Source organism: Helianthus annuus, chromosome 11 (genome assembly GCF_002127325.2).
Source record: "Helianthus annuus cultivar XRQ/B chromosome 11, HanXRQr2.0-SUNRISE, whole genome shotgun sequence".
Taxonomy (NCBI): Eukaryota; Viridiplantae; Streptophyta; class Magnoliopsida; order Asterales; family Asteraceae; genus Helianthus; species Helianthus annuus.
The window spans coordinates 11,664,767-11,684,581 of record NC_035443.2 but is presented as its reverse complement, the minus strand read 5'-3'; the positions used below and the strand labels follow the sequence as shown (position 1 = coordinate 11,684,581).

The 19,815-nt window shown below is 33.2% G+C and overlaps 1 protein-coding gene and 2 long non-coding RNA genes across 18 annotated transcripts in view; 1 reads left to right on the top strand and 2 right to left on the bottom strand.

Moving 5' to 3' along the window:
* LOC118483878 overlaps positions 1-19,815 on the bottom strand; it is a 45,818-nt gene that overhangs the window by 3,485 nt on the left and 22,518 nt on the right. The gene's annotated exons all lie outside the window — the stretch shown is intronic.
* LOC110889602 lies at positions 2,001-5,225 on the bottom strand. 16 transcript variants are annotated; one of them, XR_004872011.1, is made up of 8 exons: positions 4,666-5,225; positions 4,460-4,549; positions 4,325-4,383; positions 3,969-4,021; positions 2,862-2,921; positions 2,718-2,779; positions 2,491-2,546; positions 2,001-2,298 (listed from the first exon to the last, which is right to left on the bottom strand). It is a non-coding gene; the product is annotated as an uncharacterized LOC110889602 (long non-coding RNA). The 16 variants fall into 16 exon arrangements; XR_002563722.2 differs by adding an exon at positions 3,086-3,151 and having other exon boundaries at positions 2,862-2,956; positions 4,325-4,549; positions 4,925-5,225; XR_002563728.2 differs by adding an exon at positions 3,086-3,151 and having other exon boundaries at positions 2,718-2,776; positions 2,862-2,956; positions 4,325-4,549; positions 4,925-5,225.
* Positions 12,378-14,792, top strand: LOC110890936 (probable isoaspartyl peptidase/L-asparaginase 2). Its single transcript, XM_022138579.2, has 4 exons — positions 12,378-12,631; positions 13,049-13,282; positions 13,367-13,453; positions 14,104-14,792. Exons 1-4 carry the CDS (start codon positions 12,470-12,472, stop codon positions 14,599-14,601), a joined length of 981 nt encoding a protein of 326 aa, XP_021994271.1. The 5' UTR covers positions 12,378-12,469; the 3' UTR covers positions 14,602-14,792.

Genomic DNA, 19,815 nt, shown 5'->3' with positions numbered 1-19,815 from the left:
TCGGAAAACCTAAAGATGAACATATGATAGAGAACATCAAACAGGAAGCGCCATTATCAAACATGAATCGATATTTGAAGAATTGTTACCTATTTGTTGAATCGTTTGGAGAAGACAGTGATGGATCCCATCTTTCAAAAAGCACCAAATCTTGAAAAATATTACAGAAGCACTCAAGAAATGAATATAGGTATTGATGAATGCATAAGTTAGAAATCACTAAAACCCTAAGAAGAGGCGGCGGCTAGGTCTTCCAGACACCAACAACACCGCAAAAAGAAAATTGAAAACACGGATACATACCTTATACGCCGCATAATAAGGACCGGTTGCTTCCACTCGCGATTGAAGATGAAGAAATCTAGGGTTCAGGAGATTGCAAATAACATATTAAAGATCGATAGATGATATCTAGGGTTTAAGGAAGAAATAGATAGTGTTTAACAATGACAAAGAAAAATCAAAAAGGGAAAAGAAAAATAACATACCTATGTATTTCGAAGATCAATCGATGAAGAAGGAAGAACCGGATGCAGGAGATGGGTATTAGGGTTTTGGAGTGAAGTGAAGCGTATTAAAGAAGCTAAGGAGGACGGTTTTAGCGGAAAAAGCAAAAAAAAATGGTCTAAGCAAATGCCACGTGGCAAGTAATGACTTAAGCTAATGCCATGTGGCTTAAGCTTGTTTTGCTTTATTAGAAGTAGTAGATAAAATTCATAATTTTACTTTTTCTAATTTAATAATTGTCTTGTTATATTTTCTTCTTCTAATATAATAATGGTCTTGTTATATTTTCTTCTCCAAACTAATAACACTATTAGGAGTTTGCTAATGGTGCGTCTAAAAAGTTTCGATGACGGTGTACCAAACTATCACAAACTATTGTGTAATTATGTGTGTAACCCATTATAACGGTGTACCAAAGTACCAAACTATCACTAACTAATGTAATGATTTTCATTACGCAGGAACCTTCCCAAATGCAGTTGAGCGTCTAGCCTATTAGAGTAGTTTGTCCAACTTATGTATATTGCTCCCAAACCGTGTGTACCTAGACTGACGAAAATAGCCCTCACCATAATGTGTGTACATGTACTGTACAGATAAATAATTTATGTACATGTATATGGATATGAAGAAACGAGATCAGGAGAAAACGCTTAAAAGTGTGAGAACGGTGAGAAAACTTGCTGGCCCAACACGTGTTACGCCGCTTAGAAAAGGGCGGAGGGGCTTTTTTTGTCATTTCATCTTCTGCTTTTACAGTTCCGCTTTTCCCAATATTGTTTTAATTTTTGGTTTTTAAGATTTTTGGCGTTAACCAAATTCAATAATTAATAACATTTAACGGTTTCATCGTATTAACATTTTGGCGTTTATGGCGTTTATTCAAATCGTATGCCATTGGAACCCAGGGGGTCAGGAAATATATTTGAATGACGTTTTTCAAGGCGTTTTAAACAAGATGGCCCATTGTTATAAATATTTTGGCGTTTGTGGTATCTTGACATTTTACTATTGTTAGATTATATTTCAACCACAGGAAAAAAAAATACAAGCGAAGAAAATAAATTAAAAATCCTAATCGGATCTCCACTACAAGAAAATGAAGCTATTGCAACCCCAATAAAATGTTGCATTAGGCTATAAAAAGGTTGCATTAGACCTAATGCAACCTTTTATCAAAAGCTGCATTAGGCGAAGTTGCATTAGATCTAATGCAACCTTTTCAAAGTCTAATGCAACCATTTTTGAAAGTGTTGCATTTAAATAGTAAATGCAACCTTTTTTACATCCAACCTTTTAACAATCTAATGCCACTTTTTTTACTTTAAAATGCAACTTTTAGTATATTTAGCTACGAAAATGCAACCTTTTATAGACTTAAACGCAACTTTTTATATATTCAAATGCAACCTTTTCTACACCCAAATGCAACATTGTAACATAATTCAATTGCTAGTAATTAATATGCATCTAATAACAATTACACCAAAAAAAATAAAAACACAAACATCATTGATAATCAAATAGTGTACTTTACATGTAAATTAAACTCAAATCGATATAGTCAACAAAAAAGTGTCAATAACAAGAAGAGAAATGGAAACATTCTACTCTAGATCTTCAACCGGTAATTGTTTTATAACCTTTCGCATCATAGCTTCCAAAATATTTCACTAGCTGCAAATATCTTTTTGCATAACTTCGAGCTCGACTTTTTTCCTTTCATGATCTTCAAAAATGCAAACGGAGAAGCTGCAGCCTATAACGTGCAGAGTATGACATATCGGCTAACTATCAAATAAAACATTGAAAACCTAATTCACACTTCAACTTAACTAAAAGAAAAATTGAAAAAAGAAACAAAAAGCTTTCAATTTACTTATATTTATAATGTAACAGAGAATATAATAGTAAGCCAGCTGATACATCCACTATTTAAAAACAAATATGTATATAAGAGTCGAAGGGCATATGAAATGATACTTTCTGAGGTTCTTGTGAAACGTCATTATGTCAGTAGCGTAATATTCCTTCTGTGCCTGCAACATAAAAATCACAGTCAAACAAATAGAAAGTCTAGAAACTAGAAACGAACAACATAGCAACAAAGAAGGCATTGTACAAGATATAACCTAAATTATACAATTAAGTGTTTGTTGGCACAAGTTATCAATAGTAAAAGATACTAATAAGTTCTTGTAGTAATGAACCTTTTCAAGTTCTGTAGAAAGAATATCTTACACTCAAGCGACTTGTGCCTCTGCCTCCACTGCTTCATATCAAAATAGAAACTTATCAATACAGGATTTATCCTTGTTGGTTTTATCTTGAGAATAAATAGCTTATAACCTTACCATTTAGTTGATTAATAAATACTTCTTAATGGTGTCGCTCATAGGTAAATTTATAAGTAGCTGTACCAAACAAATCCAAAGTTCACAACTTAAACCTTCAACAAAAGAATGATAAAAAGTTCAATTCTAACAGTTTAAAACCGGAACTGCTAAAGCATTTTTTGAATAGAATCTATTTAAACATTTAAGATAGGAACATCACATAAACTCAAATACAGCCATACATTGTCATCTTCGATACACTGCATCCTCAAATGGAGTGGATGTGAGGCTGCAAATTGCATTTCAAACTACATACACGAATCAAGAATATTATAGTTCATCTAAGTTTTAGTAGTTACATCTCAATCACAACTACAAACCTACTTTCATGAGATTTTCAACTCTTCGTCTTGGTATGCAGTCAAACCAATCAAATTGAGTTAAATGCCATTTTAGTCCAAGTGGATTGGGCCATTTTGCCAGTTTAATCCAAAGGTTTCATTTTTTACATGTGGTTCCAAAAAGGTCCACCGTTGCCATTTTAGTCCACTGGGTTAACTTCATCCATTATTTATGTTAACGAGAAAAGCAAGGTAATTTCCAAATTGCCCTTTTAGTTCACAGAATTACATATAAAATGACCGAATTGCGCTTCTCGTTAACAAAAAAAAGGATTGAGTTAACCCAATGGACTAAAATGGCAATGATGAAACATTTTTGGACCCAAATGCGAAAAATGAAACCTTTGGACTAAACTGACAAAATGGCCCAACCAGAGGACTAAAATTTAACTCAATCAAATTTTTAAAACTTGTATTGTAGTTACTCTCAAATTAAAATTTCTACAACTTAATCGAGTTCAACTTTTCAAAATTCACACACAAATAAAGCACATTAAGTTTTAATCACTGGATATAAGCTAGCAATCACAAAAAAGAAAAAAAATTAAAAAGCAAAGAGTAGAGTGAAAAGAGAGCTAGTCAAGAGATGTAAGTATGTAACCTTTCAACTAAGTAAACATTAGCACGATATCGTCAAAACAGACTAATGATTTTATAAACTCCTAAATTTTATATAGTATAGCTCGGATTTGTTTAATACGCCGATGACAGGCTAAAAAAGTACCTTCAGAAACTCTCAGTGAATCCAAATACTTCATATAAGTAACTCCATCATACCTAAACCAAAATAAAGCATCAAAACATTATGTAACCTATCATTAAAAAACGGTTTATGGATAAACACCTTAAGTAACAGTAGACAATAACAGTGAGGTGTATTGTTAACAGCTCATGAGTTTATATTAAGCCTATAAGCTTAATTAAGTTGATAAGCTAAGAAGTTGTTGGAACTAAGTTTATTAGCTTTTCCAAAATTTAATAAGCTAATTAGCCACCATCAGTTAATTAAATATACTAGTTAACAAGTGGAAAAATAAACTATACTAAGTGGAGTTAGATCATGCTAGGGATTTCATTTACCTGTTTGAGAGATTCTTCATGCCAGCTGCTTATTTACATCAAAAACTAAACCAGTTCTCCTGTTACTTTCAAGAACCAAATGATGTTTTGCTGAGTTTCATCATACTTTTAAGAGCTCAGAGCTGTGAAATTTACCTTAAAAACTGAAACAAAACAATCATATCCTCTATAAGATGTAATCCCGTTGCTTTGAAACTTCATTTGTTTAAAAGTGTCCCAAAAAGCCTGTTTTAGAAATGACGGTTCACAGTACAGCAAAACAACAAAAACATATCATTCATGGGTGAAAAAATGAAATACAATCTCTCATCGAAGTTCTTATATTTTACTAATAATCTTACATGGGAGAAAACATAATAACCACAACTTTCAACAGGTTGCAGCGTATTTCTGTTCATATCACCGCCAACAACACAGATTCATGACTTCTCCTTTTTAGGGTTGCATGTAAGAATTTACGAATTTCAAGTATCAACAGAAATATATTATCAAAGTTCCATAATCTAGTAAAAAAGCATGTGAAAAAGAAATCGTTTTGGTTAAAGCATTGCATCGAGCAGTTGGTATGCATCTTCGGACATTTTACTTTAACAAACTTACAAGAGATTTCGATTGAGGCCGATGGTTGTAGTAGAGGTAATTCGTCGGGGTCAATTTCTAAGGTAGAACGACGACAAACAACTGCGATGAAGAATTACAGATGGGTTTCAGCGGGCAAAATCAACATGTCATAGGGCTGCTACGGGGCTCTGCTAGAAATGTGCGATTGTCATAGGGCATAATCGTGGAGGCCATTTGAGTGGAGGGTTATGGTCGATTTAGGTCAGAGGAGAGAGGACCTCAACCGTTTTAGGCTAAAATGGGAGGGAGGAAGCAAATTGAATTTTCTCAGGGAGGGAAATAAATTTTTCTTTTGTGAAAAGTCATAGTTGGAGGGAAACTTAAATATTTTTACAAAACTACATGTTATTTAACTAATAAATAGTTTAATTTGATTTTGATTAAGCATATAAAATATATAAGTATATAAATTAATAATAAATAAATAGTTTAGTTACGTTATAAAAGTTAATTATTTATGTTCATTTTCAAATGGTTACTGATATAAATATAAATATAAATATACACATATAAAGTATTAAAATTGCATGATGCACCTTAATAAACAGAAATACATAAAAAAAATCGTGAAAAATGTAATTAATCAGATGTGAAACTTGAGACATGCTAGACTTAAAAGAAAGAAAATGTAATTTTAACAATGCAATTTTTTATAATAAGAGTTACAACTTGTTTTATGGAATATATCTCGTATAATTTTCTCAATAGAATATCTCTAACAAAAGTTGCAACCTTTTAATAAAAAAAGTTGCAATTTATAGTAAAATATGCAACTTTAAATAAAAAAAGTTGCAAATTCAATATAATTATGCAACTTTTTATGAAAAGGGTTACATTAGATCTTTTTATGCAACTTTTGTTTTCAACTAAGTTGCATTAGAGTCAAATGCAACTCATTTAAAAAAAAGTTGCTTCTAAAAGGTTCAGTCTCTCTCTTATTTAATAGTACAAGAACTGTCACCAAATATATGGCGTTTTATGTAAAACTTAACAAACCCATCGGTTTGATTATTTTGCCTGCTCGTCTGTTGAACTAACTTTTTTTTGTGGATGTTTGGGGACATAGATCTATGACGTGTGAGTAGGTTTTTCGCTTTTTATTTATCTTGATCTTCATCTTTATAATCAACCCACTCTTCAGTGCCATTGATCTCTTCTCCTTATTCAACCTTCTTCAAGAACAAAAAATACAAAATGCCATATGACTGGCATAAGTATCTTTTTCTTGAATTTTTGTCCATCTCATGCACAGCAAAATCTTTCTGAGTTACTTCCCTCCAATAACAATTCATTTAGTGAAACTTTATGAAGAACAATTCTGAATATCCAATAAAGCATATTAGTCATCTTTGATTTTTTTTTTATTTTTTGGCGTTTTACAGTGAGTGGTATTTAGTAGTATTGGCGTTTGTTTTTTTTTTGTTTGATCAAATGGAAGTTGCTGAGACGTATCATTTTATAGGATGTCTTTTTGGCGCCTAAGTTAGGTGGTGCATTATTATAATAAAGTATTCGTCTTTTCAGTTACTGATTGTAATTATTGTTTTTGATAAGCTTTATCTCTTAAGTCTGTAACACGTCCCATCTTTCAAGTTTGGCGTTTTAGATTCTAATATAATAAATTTTCCCTATCTTCAGTATTACTGATTTGTATTTACTGTTTCTAGTTACATTTTCAAGTTTGCTTTTTATTTTTTATTTATTTTTTTTGGGTTTTTTATAATACTTTTTCAAAGTAATTTTATTATAGTTTGGGAGTTTTTGGGGGTGTTTAACGGGATGATATCGTTTAAACAAGCATTTTGGCTGTTTTGGCGTTTTTATTATATATGACGTTTTTATTATATAACAATCAACTGAAAAGCAAAATAAAAAAAAAAGAATACATAAACAATTGATCTTCCAAATCTTCACTGTCACCAATCTCTTTCTTCTTTTTTGAATCATGTTAACTGGCTGGTTCGACTTTCGTATGATTCATTTTGTTTTTTTGTTTTTCAAGTAGTTTTTTGCGTGGCTGTTTGGAAGCACACAGTCTGACATCAACATCTTTTTCTTGAAGATTTGCCCATCTCATGCAGCAAAATGTTATTGAGTTTAGACCCTTCAGCCAACAATCTTGAATTTCACTATGAACGATGTTTGATTTTTTAACTTTTTTGGCGTTTTACCAATAAAAAGAAGGCCACGAAATAAGAGCACCTTAAACCTCAAAATTTGATCATGCTAAAATCAATAAAAAGAACGCCACGAAATAAGAGCACCTTAAACCTCGGTTAAGAAAGATAACTGACAATGTTGTCCACCCCATACGGCTAAACTTTATTGACAGCAAACCTCAATAATGTTTTTGTATGTTTTGGCGTTATAAATTGGATGGAAGTTGAGGATAAGTCAATAAGATTTTACTCAATGAAATGGACAATATCCTCACTTAAGGATTTTGTCCATTTCATTGAGCGAAATCTTACACACAACCAAACTGGATTTCAAAAAAACGTTTTGGGTTAGAAGATATTTGATGTTTGGGGTTTTTGGCGTTCTAAGGCGAATGGGATATATCAAATATGGCGTTTGGGTTTTTGTGTGTGTTTTTAATTGAAGGTTTGAGATGTTGTATATATAGGATTTTTTGGCCGTTTTTTAGGCGGGATTTACTATAATTAAGTTTGGCGTTTTATATCTAATGGCGTTTTTACATAGAATGGTCTGTGATTTTTGTTTTTGGCGTTTTATTTCATGAGATGGCGTTTTGTGTGGAGAAGTCAAAAGACCCTTTTACCCTTAATGAAGCGCGTCCACGTAATAAAATTGATTATATTTACGAAAACGCCACCGTGCCAATCTAGTCCCTAGATTGTTTTGATCAGACGATCGATAAGCGTTCTCACCGTTCTCACACTTTCTACCGTTTTCTCTAAATCCCAACCCTGCATATGAATACCGTCATTAAAATGTGATTTGGCTTCATCTATGAACATGTATGATTGATTACATTTATTCACATCCTATTACATTCACTAAAGGTACACCGTTCCCTTTAATTTAACGGCGGGGCAACATTTTTTAAATCTTTTTAGTATTTTAAGGACACACAAAGTCGGCCACTGACAGGAGCTGGGGAGTCCGTTCACGGGTTGGAACACCCCCCCCCCCCAAACCGAGGAGAAATTTCTCAAAATCGGGTCGGTTTAGCAAGACAAAGTGGCGAGGACGAGGAACAACTACCTAGCAAGACGATGGAAGATTACATGAGTCAAGTTAAGAAAAGTGGCTTTCCACATATGACGGCGTGGGAAGTTGTCTGCCATAGCCTGTGTTGGGCTGGTATTGCTTTAATGGGTGACGATTCACAACAATTGAAACGATCAAGAACAAATGAGGAAGGCCACTCTAAACATTCAAAGGTTATGAACCTAAGGTTATGAAACAATGCAAATAATCTGGCTATTTATAGTGTGGCTTTAAATGATCAATATGCACACTCTAAACATTCAGCTTGATCGTTTACAAATGTAAATGATCAGCCTGATCATTTGCTTACAATAACCTATTCAGCATACACGACTACACTAAGCCTATTCGTACAACAACGAACAAACTATAATGCACTAACAGATTCCCCTTGGACGTTGTTGTCAAATGTTGTGTTGAATATGTTGCAACTTTAGTCATGTATCTATGGATGTCATCTCAAATACGTCAAAAGACTCCCTCTTGACTGATGCTTTAGGTTTCCAAAAACTTTGACTCGAGTTGTTGAGCAAAACCAAATCCTTAAAGCTTCTCTATCAGACCCCCCCCCCTCAAAGTACGCATATCTAATTAGCCAGAAAATCAAACTTGATCGACTACCATCACCTCCTCTTAGGCTAGATTTACGCATGATCAAACATTTTTGCTGATCGGCAAATGATAAAGGCTCGGTCTTTCAATTGTTTGCAACAATTCATCAATTTTGTCTCGAAAACTCAAACACAATAAGAATTCATCTACACGGTAATGACATGATCCTCCGGTTAACACACTCCAATCTTCACATGAATTATCAAACTCGAAACCAAGCAATATAGTTTCTTCATCTCAATGATAATCCCATCTGTGTTTGGTTTAACACAACTTCACCATTGCTTCGATCCTTTGATTTTCAAAACCCAACGGACGATTGATAGAAACTTCGAACACTACACTGATCCACATCAAATAAGTCAAATAGCACAAAAATCTAAAATCTCTTTTTGTTTACAAAACTCTTAGCTCATTAATAATCAACTGTTGATTAACAAAACGGTTATCCTGACACTATGCAAACCTTTATTAGATCTCTATGTCAAACCATTCGAATATTGTTGCAAATATCACCCGAATTGTTTAAGAGTTAAACAATTTCTAAAAATATTATTCCCACTCATTCTCGGTAAATTCACATTTCTTTAAACTCAACATGCGTAAAATTAGATGGTCTAGCTTTAAATGCGGATAAATTGACGCTTTAGCCAAAATGCGTCGTTTTGGCCCATAATAGTCACATCATCAAATTTGACATATGTACCGGTATTCGTGACTACCCTACAATATTTATTAACTCACGTCTCTGTCATCACAAACTGATCACCGACTGATCCAATGTGCTCCCGAAAACTCGTTTCTGACGCTAAAAACTGAACGCGTAACGCCCTGAAAATATGCTGCCAAAATTTTCCACAATTATCATCCCATTGTTTAGTATTTTCAAGAAAGTTTTTATTTAAGAAAATTTTTCAAAAATACTTTGTTTTTGGACGATGATTGCGTCTTCGGAATAGCACGAGTAAACATCTCGAAACGGATCATCTTGAAAACCATAACAACCTGCTCAAACGATTAGAAACTGTACAAACAATCAACTTGATCATTTAAAAATACCCTTGATCATTTGAAATTGCCCTAGATTGTTTAGAATGTCCTTGATCATTTGAAAAATATTAAACATTCTACAAGATCGTTTGGAAAGGACCTTGATCACTAAGATACCTTAAACGAACAAGTCTTGTTCACTATAGGATCACAAATCGTATAAGATATTCTTAAATGATATCACGAGATCATTTGCAACTCGCTAAATAAGAATTCTAAACGAACTTGACAGTTCAGTAAATGATCAGCGCATCGTTAAACCACATACAAATAATATTCCTTGATCGCTACACCTAAATTCAAATGATCTACCCAGACCGCCACCTAGAATTCAAACGAACTAGCTAAAATTATAAACGATTTGGAAAATCCCTAAGAGAAACATAAACATGAAGACATGATCGCTAACAATATGGTAAACGATATGAATGTATTAACATTTCGGTGATGGTTACCCGACCTCATATCATCTTTTTCGGTAAGATCTTTGCCGGAAAATCGCTAAAACTATCAAATCTTAATGAAATTCGATGATGAACGGATCAATATACTCAGAAACGCAAACATAATAACCCTAACCGGTCAATTTTGACAAATAAACATGTTTTGGATCAATTTCAAACCAAAATTAGTTGCGACATATTAAAACCATAGTTTCTTCAAAAACTTATCAAGATCAACACCAAAATGGATTAAACGACTCAAATTTTAATGAATACTAACCCTAGCCGATCAGATTTTAACAATCAAATACGTTTTTGATCCAAAATATACACAAAATCAAGAGCTCATTGATTTAATCGACTATTAGATTGATTAGATCTAGAACCTACTCTGATACCAATTGAAAGTGCACGTTTTGGATTGAACATGGTAGATAAACGACCAAATTTAGTAAATAAATGTTAAACAAATGAACCAACACAGATTGATTATACTTAAAGAGTTTACATCACACACACACACACCCCGAGAGATCATCTCTTATATATGATCCCCCCTCACATCTACACACACTCTCTCGCCAGAAAAGGTCTAACAATCAACGGTTATGAACCTAAGGCTATCAAACAATGCAAATGATCAGGCTATTATAATGTGGCTTTAAATGATCAAGTCGCGCACTCTAAACAAATGTAAATGATTAGCCTGATCATTTCCTTACAATCACTTATTCAGTGCACACGACTACCCTAATTGCTACAACAACAAACAAGCTAAAATGCACTAAAAGATTCTCCCTTGGAAGTTGTTGTCGAATGTTGTGCTAGATATGTTGTTGTAATATAATATAAGCAATATATGTGTTTAACCCATTGAATGTGTTACCGTGTTTAAAAAATCGTCACATTCCGGCATAATTTTTTTCTAAAACCGGAGTTGTATTCAATATATATTGTTTTTTGGCATAGTAACCTATAACAAGTGTCAGGACCAGTGGCGTGACGAACAAATCAATTCCAACTGACCAACATTGCTAAGAGTATCGGAATTATCAGAATTGGTGTTGATGTTATCAGAATAGTTAATGGTATTCATTTTGATGGTTTTTGATCGATATAAAACACGTGTCGATATCTAGGCATATTAGGACTTTATTTCTTGATTTTTTTTTCTTTTAATTGCTACACCGTATGGCCTGACAGTATATCCACCCTAACAAACGAAACTGATATCGAACAAATTCTCGCTAGAGTAAGAAATTCCACTAGTTACATGTATAATATAGTATAATATGTTGGGGAATTTTGTAAACACGGATAATCAGAGAGGAGTCTAATCACTCTCAAGTCAAATTATTTTGGTGGTTCTCCCAAATAATTTAATTGGATACAACTCTGATTTCGAGAACAGAACTTAATATGCGTGTATTGCAAATTTGTGAATCAACCAGTAAATGTAACCAAGAACCCTAATTTCGAATTTGGGGATCAAAGGCTGGAACCAGTAAATGTGAATGAACCAGGGGCTCAACCCCAGCCAGGGGCTTTACCCCTTGGACCCTGCTCCCGAGGCGCTGCCCCCGAGACCAAGAGGTCCGTTGCCCCCTTAGAATTATAACAACTCGAACAAACATGCACTCTCACACCTTCTAACTTTTTCGATATATATTATAATTTAGTTTAGTCACCAAGTTAAGTTAATCCGGATTATACTAAAATATCCAAGATAATAGATAGCAATACTAGCCAATGCAGTAGGTGTAGGAAAAAACAAATTGTAACTTCTTTAGTAGGCAGAAATATATATTAATTCCACATGAAGAATCATGAATCTTGGAAAGAATCTCGTGTCGGGCCCATAGTTCATGAGAATCGTAACACAAACTTCAAAATGAAAACCAAACCCACCTCTATCAAACAGACACGTGACTCTTCCCACGTGTCTGGAGCTACCCACTTACTAAACTTTTATTTTTTAGTTTTTTAGCAGCCAAGACCAACTTTGACTAAATACTATACTTTCTTTTATATAAAAATTCAATTGAATCTAATTTTTGGAATCCGTATCCGCCCTATAAATAACACCCTTCAGCCACCTTAATCATCGCCCACTCATCTCATTCCTTAAAAACACACACAAACCTTAAACCTAGCCAGTGTTTGTGTGTGTTCTAGAGCCTTAAAAATGGTTGGGTGGGCTATAGCTGTGCACGGTGGTGCCGGTGTCGACCCTAACCTCCCAACCGAACGTCAAGAACAGGCCAAACTACTACTCACTCGTTGCCTGAATCTCGGTATATCGGCTCTTCAATCGTCCGCTGCCGCCATAGATGTCGTGGAACTTGTGGTATGATTTTATGTATCACTTGTCTTTTTGTGTTGGACATGAGGACACGTTTTTTTCAGAACCAATGAACTGAATAAATAACTTCTTGTTTGCCTAGCGTATTTCGCTAGTTTTACAATATTTGAGCCATTAAAAAAAAAACTGAATAAAGCATTTATTCACGTCATACTTTAATAAAAAAAAACAGTGGGGTATGACCGTATGAGGTTTTGTTACCGACTTATGTATCATATTTAAAGTAAAACGTACAAGTGTATTATACGGTTTGTTAAATGAACCCTGCTCTATTGTGTGTGTATACTCGTTTTGCGTTTCTTTTCTAGAGATGCAAGTTAGGGTTTTCATGCCATTTTTTTTTGAAACGGTGAACTTCATGTATAAGGTTAATATTAGTGATTATTATGGAAAATGGTGCAGGTTCGTGAATTGGAAACGGACCCAATATTCAACTCGGGGCGTGGATCTGCGCTGACAGAGAAGGGAACGGTGGAGATGGAAGCGAGCATCATGGATGGGCCTGGCAGGCGATGTGGGGCGGTGTCTGGTCTCACCACCGTGAAGAATCCAGTTTCGCTCGCTCGTCTTGTTATGGACAAATCCCCACACTCGTATCTGGCCTTTTCGGGCGCAGAAGATTTCGCCAAACAAATGGTAACCACTTTATTTTTCTTGTACACTTGTATTTGTCACCATAAGTTGTGCCAATTAAACATGCTATGATTTGTGCTATTGAAGGGTGTGGAAAGAGAAGAAAATGACTATTTTATCACTGAAGACAACGTGGGGATGCTTAAAGTAGCAAAGGAAGCCAACTCCATTGTGGTAACTACCATCTAGAATAATTATTTTAGCAAATATTTTATGTTCAACGATTTTTTGGTCCTTTATGTACGTGTTTTAGGATTTTGAGGAGTGTTTGTAGGGGGGTTGAGAATATAAGTGGTCCTAGGTAGTCTGGTGGTACAGATGGACATCAATTATGTATGAGAAAGTTCCCATGCTACACTTTGTCATATTTACTTAAATTCCGCCTATACCCCTAGAAAACTGCCTATAAACACTTGTTTTCCAAAATAAACATCCTAATAACAGACCAATCAGATTGCACCAAGTAAGCTCCGTCGGCTGAGACGGCTAGCTCTCAGTCTTTGTTTTTGGGCAAAAGCGTTGGCTAAGCGGTCAACTTTGGTAAAATCTTCGACTAAACAACCGCCTTTTGGAACTTTTTGGGGAAAAAACCCTGCTTAGCCCCCCTTTTGGTGAAAGTGTCGGCTAAGCGCTTTTGTCTGTTTGGAAATTTTGAAGTTAATAAGGTTTACTCTTGTAAGCCCCCCCCCCCCCCCCCCCCATACACACACACACACACATAAACCACCTACAAACACCCTTCAAAACCTTAACGACCAAAAAATGTGTGTTTAAAAGTTGCATTTTGTAAATAAAACAATATTTTTCTTGGTTTGCAACAATAGTTTGATTATAGAATCCCAACCACCGGATACGAGTCATGTGGAGTCGGCGTAGAGAGCCCAATACGCATGAACGGTCTTCCAATAAGCGTCTACGCACCAGAGACAGTGGGATGTGTGGTCGTTGATAGCCAAGGGCGTTGTGCAGCCGCAACATCTACAGGAGGGCTAATGAACAAAAGGACCGGCAGGATTGGAGACTCCCCACTTATCGGAGCAGGGACATACGCATGTGATGCGTGTGGCGTGTCATGCACAGGTGAAGGCGAGGCCATTATCCGAGGAACCCTTGCACGAGAAGTGGCCGCGGTGATGGAGTACAAAGGGTTGGGTTTACAAGAGGCAGTGGATTTTGTGATAAAAGAGAGGCTGGATGAAGGGCAAGCAGGGCTCATAGCGGTGTCGAAAACGGGTGAAGTGGCTTATGGGTTCAATTGTGTAGGTATGTTTAGAGGGTGTGCTAGTGAAGATGGGTTCATGGAGGTTGGTATATGGGAATGATTGTCAAGCACACCCACTCAACATAGTATGTGTTGGTCTCAATAAGTTGCAGGGTCTCTAGCTTTAGTTTTATCTTGTTTTATGTTCATTTATTTTTCTTTTAATGTAGCCAAATTATGTTGGACTTTTGTTTTTACAAAACTGGCTTATGTTGTTTTCTTTCTTTCTTTCTTTCTTTTATGTTAATTTCACAGTCTTTGTTAATATCTACTAAAAAAATAGAGTTAATTACATAAATGGGTCCTGTGGTTTATACCTAATTTCGCCTTTGGGTACTAACTTTTTATTTTAACAGATTTAGGTTCTATGGTTTCAATTTTGTAACATCTTTGGGTACTAACACCAAAATTAGTTAAATTAATGACCCTTGCATTTTTTTAAGTTTATCAATGTAACACATTTGGGTACTAACACCTAATTTTATTTAAGTTTAAATCAATTTTACAAAATCTATTTATTTTTTTTATTTTCATCTTTTTATTATATCTCTTAATTAACATAAAGTCTATTTATTTTTTTATTTTCATATTTTTATTAAATTTCTTATTTAACATAAAATCTACTTGTTACACCAGTATTTTTTTAAATAAAATCTACTAGCTATATAATTTTATGTAAATTAAATTTCTTACTAGTTTTAAATAATGTAAACCTTACTCGTTTTGAATTTTGGATATATATGATTGATAATAATAATAATAATAATAATAATAATAATAATAATAATAATAATAATAATAAATATATTTCATGTAAAAAAATTAAGCCATTTTTAACTCGTTTTTTGTTCATTTACATTTTACTATTTTAGAAAGATATTTAATTTACATAAAATCTACTAGTTGCACCAGTAAAATCTACTAGCTATATAGTTTTATGTAAATTAAATATCTATTTTACAAAAAAAAAAAACGAGTTAAAAAAAGGCTTAAATTTTTTTAGTTTTATCTAAAATACCTAGCTATATAGTTTTATCTAAAATACCTAGCTATATAGTTTTATGTAAATTAAATATCTTTCTAAAATAGTAAATGTAAATGAACAAAAAAAACGAGTTAAAAAAAGGCTTAAATTTTTTACATGAAAGATATTTATTATTATCAATCATTTCAATCCAAAATTGAAAACGAAAATTTAATTTACATAAAACTATATAGCTAGTAGATTTTATTTAAAAAATCTATTTAAAAAAATACTGGTGTAACAAGTTGATTTTATGTTAAATAAGAAATTTAATAAAAATATGAAAAAAATAGAGTTTATGTTAATTAAGAGATATAATAAAATAATGAAAATAAAAAAATAAATAGATTTTGTAAAATTGATTTAAACTTAAATAAAATTAGGTGTTAGTACCCAAACGTGTTACATTGATAAACTTAAAAAAATGCAAGGGTATTTTAGTCATTAATTAACTAATTTTGGTGTTAGTACACAAAGGTGTTACAAAATTGAAACCATAGAACCTAAACCTGTTAAAAAAAGAAGTTAGTACCCAAAGGCGAAATTATGTATAAACCACAGGACCCATTTGTGTAATTAACTCAAAAAAATAAGGAAAAATATGACCATAATCTTTTCAAGGAAATTATTGTTATATGTCATGTCTTGTACCAATACGCACATTGGAGTATAAGGGCCCTTATGCAACTACTTTCATGTGATTGATTGATTCATCACCCAACACCATATGGACACACAAAGCGTGTTTAACTCTTAGCCAAGTCTATCTTTTTTTTTTTTTTGAGCAAATTGCCATTTTGGTCCCTGTGGTTTGGTCAATTTTTCCATTTTAGTCCAAAACTTAAACTTTTCGTATCTGGGTCCCTGTGGTTTCAGTTTTATTGCCATTTTGGTCCAAAAATGAAATCAGGTCATATTTGTCTTATAAAATCCTGTTATTTTGTCATTTTTCACAGGGGCAAAATGATCATTTCTTTTTTATAAATAAATACCATATTTTATAAGACAAATATGACCTGATTTCCTTTGAGGAAAATGACAAAATTGCAGGATTTTATAAGACAAGTATGACCTGATTTCATTTTTCGACCAAAATGGCAATAAAACTGAAACCACAGGGACCCAGATGCAAAAGGTTTGAGTTTTAGACTAAAGTGGCAAAAGTAACCAAACCTCAGGGACTAAAATGGCAGTTTACTCTTTTTTGTTTTTCATTCACTTATATGCCATTTGGAAAACAATATTATTTTAAACTTTAAAAAAAACAAAATATAAAGTCTTTTATCCGGTTATAAAACATTTTGCATTTATATTCATTTATGAGTTTAATCCTTTCTAAAAGTAAGAAGATATTTTTAAAAATATAAAAAAAGAATGAAAGCAATGTAAAATAATTAAAAACAAAAAGACGATCTAAATAACTTTGTTTAAAAGAAGTTTTTTTTTTTTTTTAACAATGGGAAAGATTACTTTAAAGATCTTAAAATATTTTACAATTAAGAAAAAAATAACATGTTATTGATTTTTTTTGGTAGGTGTGTATATTATATTGTATTATATTAACGCTAAAAATTAATAAAATAATATTCTACATACAGAGTCGGCTCAACTTAATTAGAGGCTAAAAAAACAAATAAAGCAATTGGGCCCTTTGTGAACAAAATATAATTAATTAACATTTTTAAATGTCCAAATTCATCCTTTTGATTTTGATTTTGATTTGACATAGATATATGAGAAAATAAAAACAAGCAATTAACTTTAAAGGATTATTGATTTAGCATAGATATAGCTAAACAAATAAAGATACATGAGTAATAAGCAATTACTTTAAAGGATTATTGATTTGACATAGATATAGCTAATTAATACAATTAAAGATACATGAGTAAGGGCTGTTTGGTAGCCTCTGAATGGTCATTAATAGGCTACCTTTTAATGGAACCATTAAGAATTTTACCAATGAGAAGATAGAAGAATGTGACATGTGAAGATTTACCATTCAGAGGTTACCTCTTAACCATTCAGACTTGAGGTTACCTCTTATTCATTCAGAGGTTTTAAACCATTAAGAGGTAGCATCTGAATGGTCATTAAGAGGCTACCAAACAGCCCATAAATACGAACAATTGATGCAGATGCCAATAGCCTTTTACACACAAACATCAATGTAAGATCAAAGTACTAATTTACTATGTCTACAAAGAAAGAGCCTTCATAAACAAACTTGAATACCAATGATAAAAATAAAAAAATGAAATAATAAACAAAAACAATTTTCTTTTGAATTTATGAAGTTTAAATCAAACAGTCAAAGCAAAATCAAACAAGACAATATAAGACTAAGCGCACTCGCTCTCCTACAATGACGCTATGATGATAATTGTCGTTCAAAAACTGCAAAAACCTAATTAACCCAGATATGATAAGTAGGGTATCATATACATAAGAAGTATGTGGTCAATACTACACATTTCATTTGATTATTTACAATGAATGTTATTTTAATTAAGACTAATCTTTGACTCGGTAGATTTTTATTAATTAAATACTAATGAAAACTCAAAATTGAATTATTTGTAAGAAATAATTAAAATACAATCACCCCTAAGGTTCAACTTCAGAAGCCAGAAGCATAACCTTGGTTAATTATCAAGTTAGAAAATTACATAGACATAATCATATTCATCTAAAGGTTTTGAAGTTTTTTGAAGGATAACTGCATGGTACGAAATCTGCCCACATTGACCTAATGGTTTGTTAACCAAATAGAAATACACGAAAGCTACATGTCAAACTAATTGCCTCTAAATCAAAACTCCACACGTTTGACGCTCTTGAAAACTCCAAACAAATACATAAAACAATCATTGATATAGAAAACTGAAAGACTGCAAACATCACAAACAAAATTATGTCCATGTAATAGTAAAACCTGTTTGAACACTCAATAACTAAGACCTACCACTTCTTCGATTGACAAAAGGAAAAACTAGCCAATCACAATCATAAAGAAATCAAATGTTGTCACTATCAATTTCATTTAAAACTAAGAGCAAACTATAATTTGCGTCCCTGTGATATGTTGTCAGAATCAACCTAGTCCCTATTTTAATAAAACGGATACTTGAGTCACTGGGGTTTGGTTTTCGCTACAATCAGAGCCCTAAGGTCAACTACCGTCAGTATATTCCGTTATGTGCCTAACGAAATACACTGTACTAGGAGCAAAACCGTATTTTCACCAATAAAAAAACCTGTGTCACTGGGGTTTGGTTTTCACTACACTGTGAGTCCCCTCTCCCCACCACCACAACCGTCGTCGCTGCACCAACACTATCTACATCACCTACAACCCCAAAAAACCACCACCAAAGTATACAAGACAATCCAATTTAGGTCACAAACAACCCCCAACAACAGTTTGATTAATATTTCAATCTAAATTATCTATGCACAATGGAACTATTCCATCCATACAGTCATCTTCTTTCTGGGTCCTCCGTTGATTCTCAATTAGTTTTTTACATTATCTTGTTCATCATCGACCTTGTATTTCCTTATAACAATGTTATCTATGAGATTTCACCGATGCATAAACGACATAGCTCCATGGAGTGTTGATTTGGTCTTGAAACCCACAATAGGTATTGTGCGTTCATATGGGGGTAGAGTTAAATGAAGGTGTGGATTAAGATAGGGTCTAAGGGAGTAGAGGACGATGGTGTATGGTGGTGTTGGGTGGTCTGAGTTAGCAGTGTTAGTTGCAGAGAAAAGGGCGGGACGGGTACGTAGTGGCAAAAGGTTTTGTAGGGTTGTCGAAAGATTACTCTAAAATTAATTAACTAAGAGCATTCACATTGGAATCTTCATCCACATCTATATTATTCAACTAGAAAACGCAGTTACCTCTATATTTTGTTTTTTAAAGCGTTCCACATGCAACTCTCTATCTCTATCTTTATCATACTCACAAATACTTATTTTATTATTTTTTTTCTTTCTTATACACTCACAATAAAGATATAGAGGGTTGATATGAGCTTCCAAATATAGAGTTCTACTTTGTTTTCTGTAATTTTTTTCTATTACAGAGACTCCAATATGATAGTGTTCTGTTGTTTTCTCTATACTATATAAAATATATAAATATAAAGGCTCCAATGTGAATGCTCTAAACCTTGAATAAAAACTCTACTTTTCGTTCTTCGATCACAGCCCTAAACAGCCTCTCCATGCAAAACCTAGACA

Coding starts and splice junctions, on each gene's coding strand:
- LOC110890936 (XM_022138579.2), top strand. CDS start 12,470: ATGGTTGGGTGGGCTATAGCTGTGCACGGTGGTGCCGGTGTCGACCCT. Junction 13,283..13,366: donor AAGATTTCGCCAAACAAATG/GTAACCACTTTA, acceptor GTGCTATTGAAG/GGTGTGGAAAGAGAAGAAAA. Junction 13,454..14,103: donor AGGAAGCCAACTCCATTGTG/GTAACTACCATC, acceptor TTGCAACAATAG/TTTGATTATAGAATCCCAAC.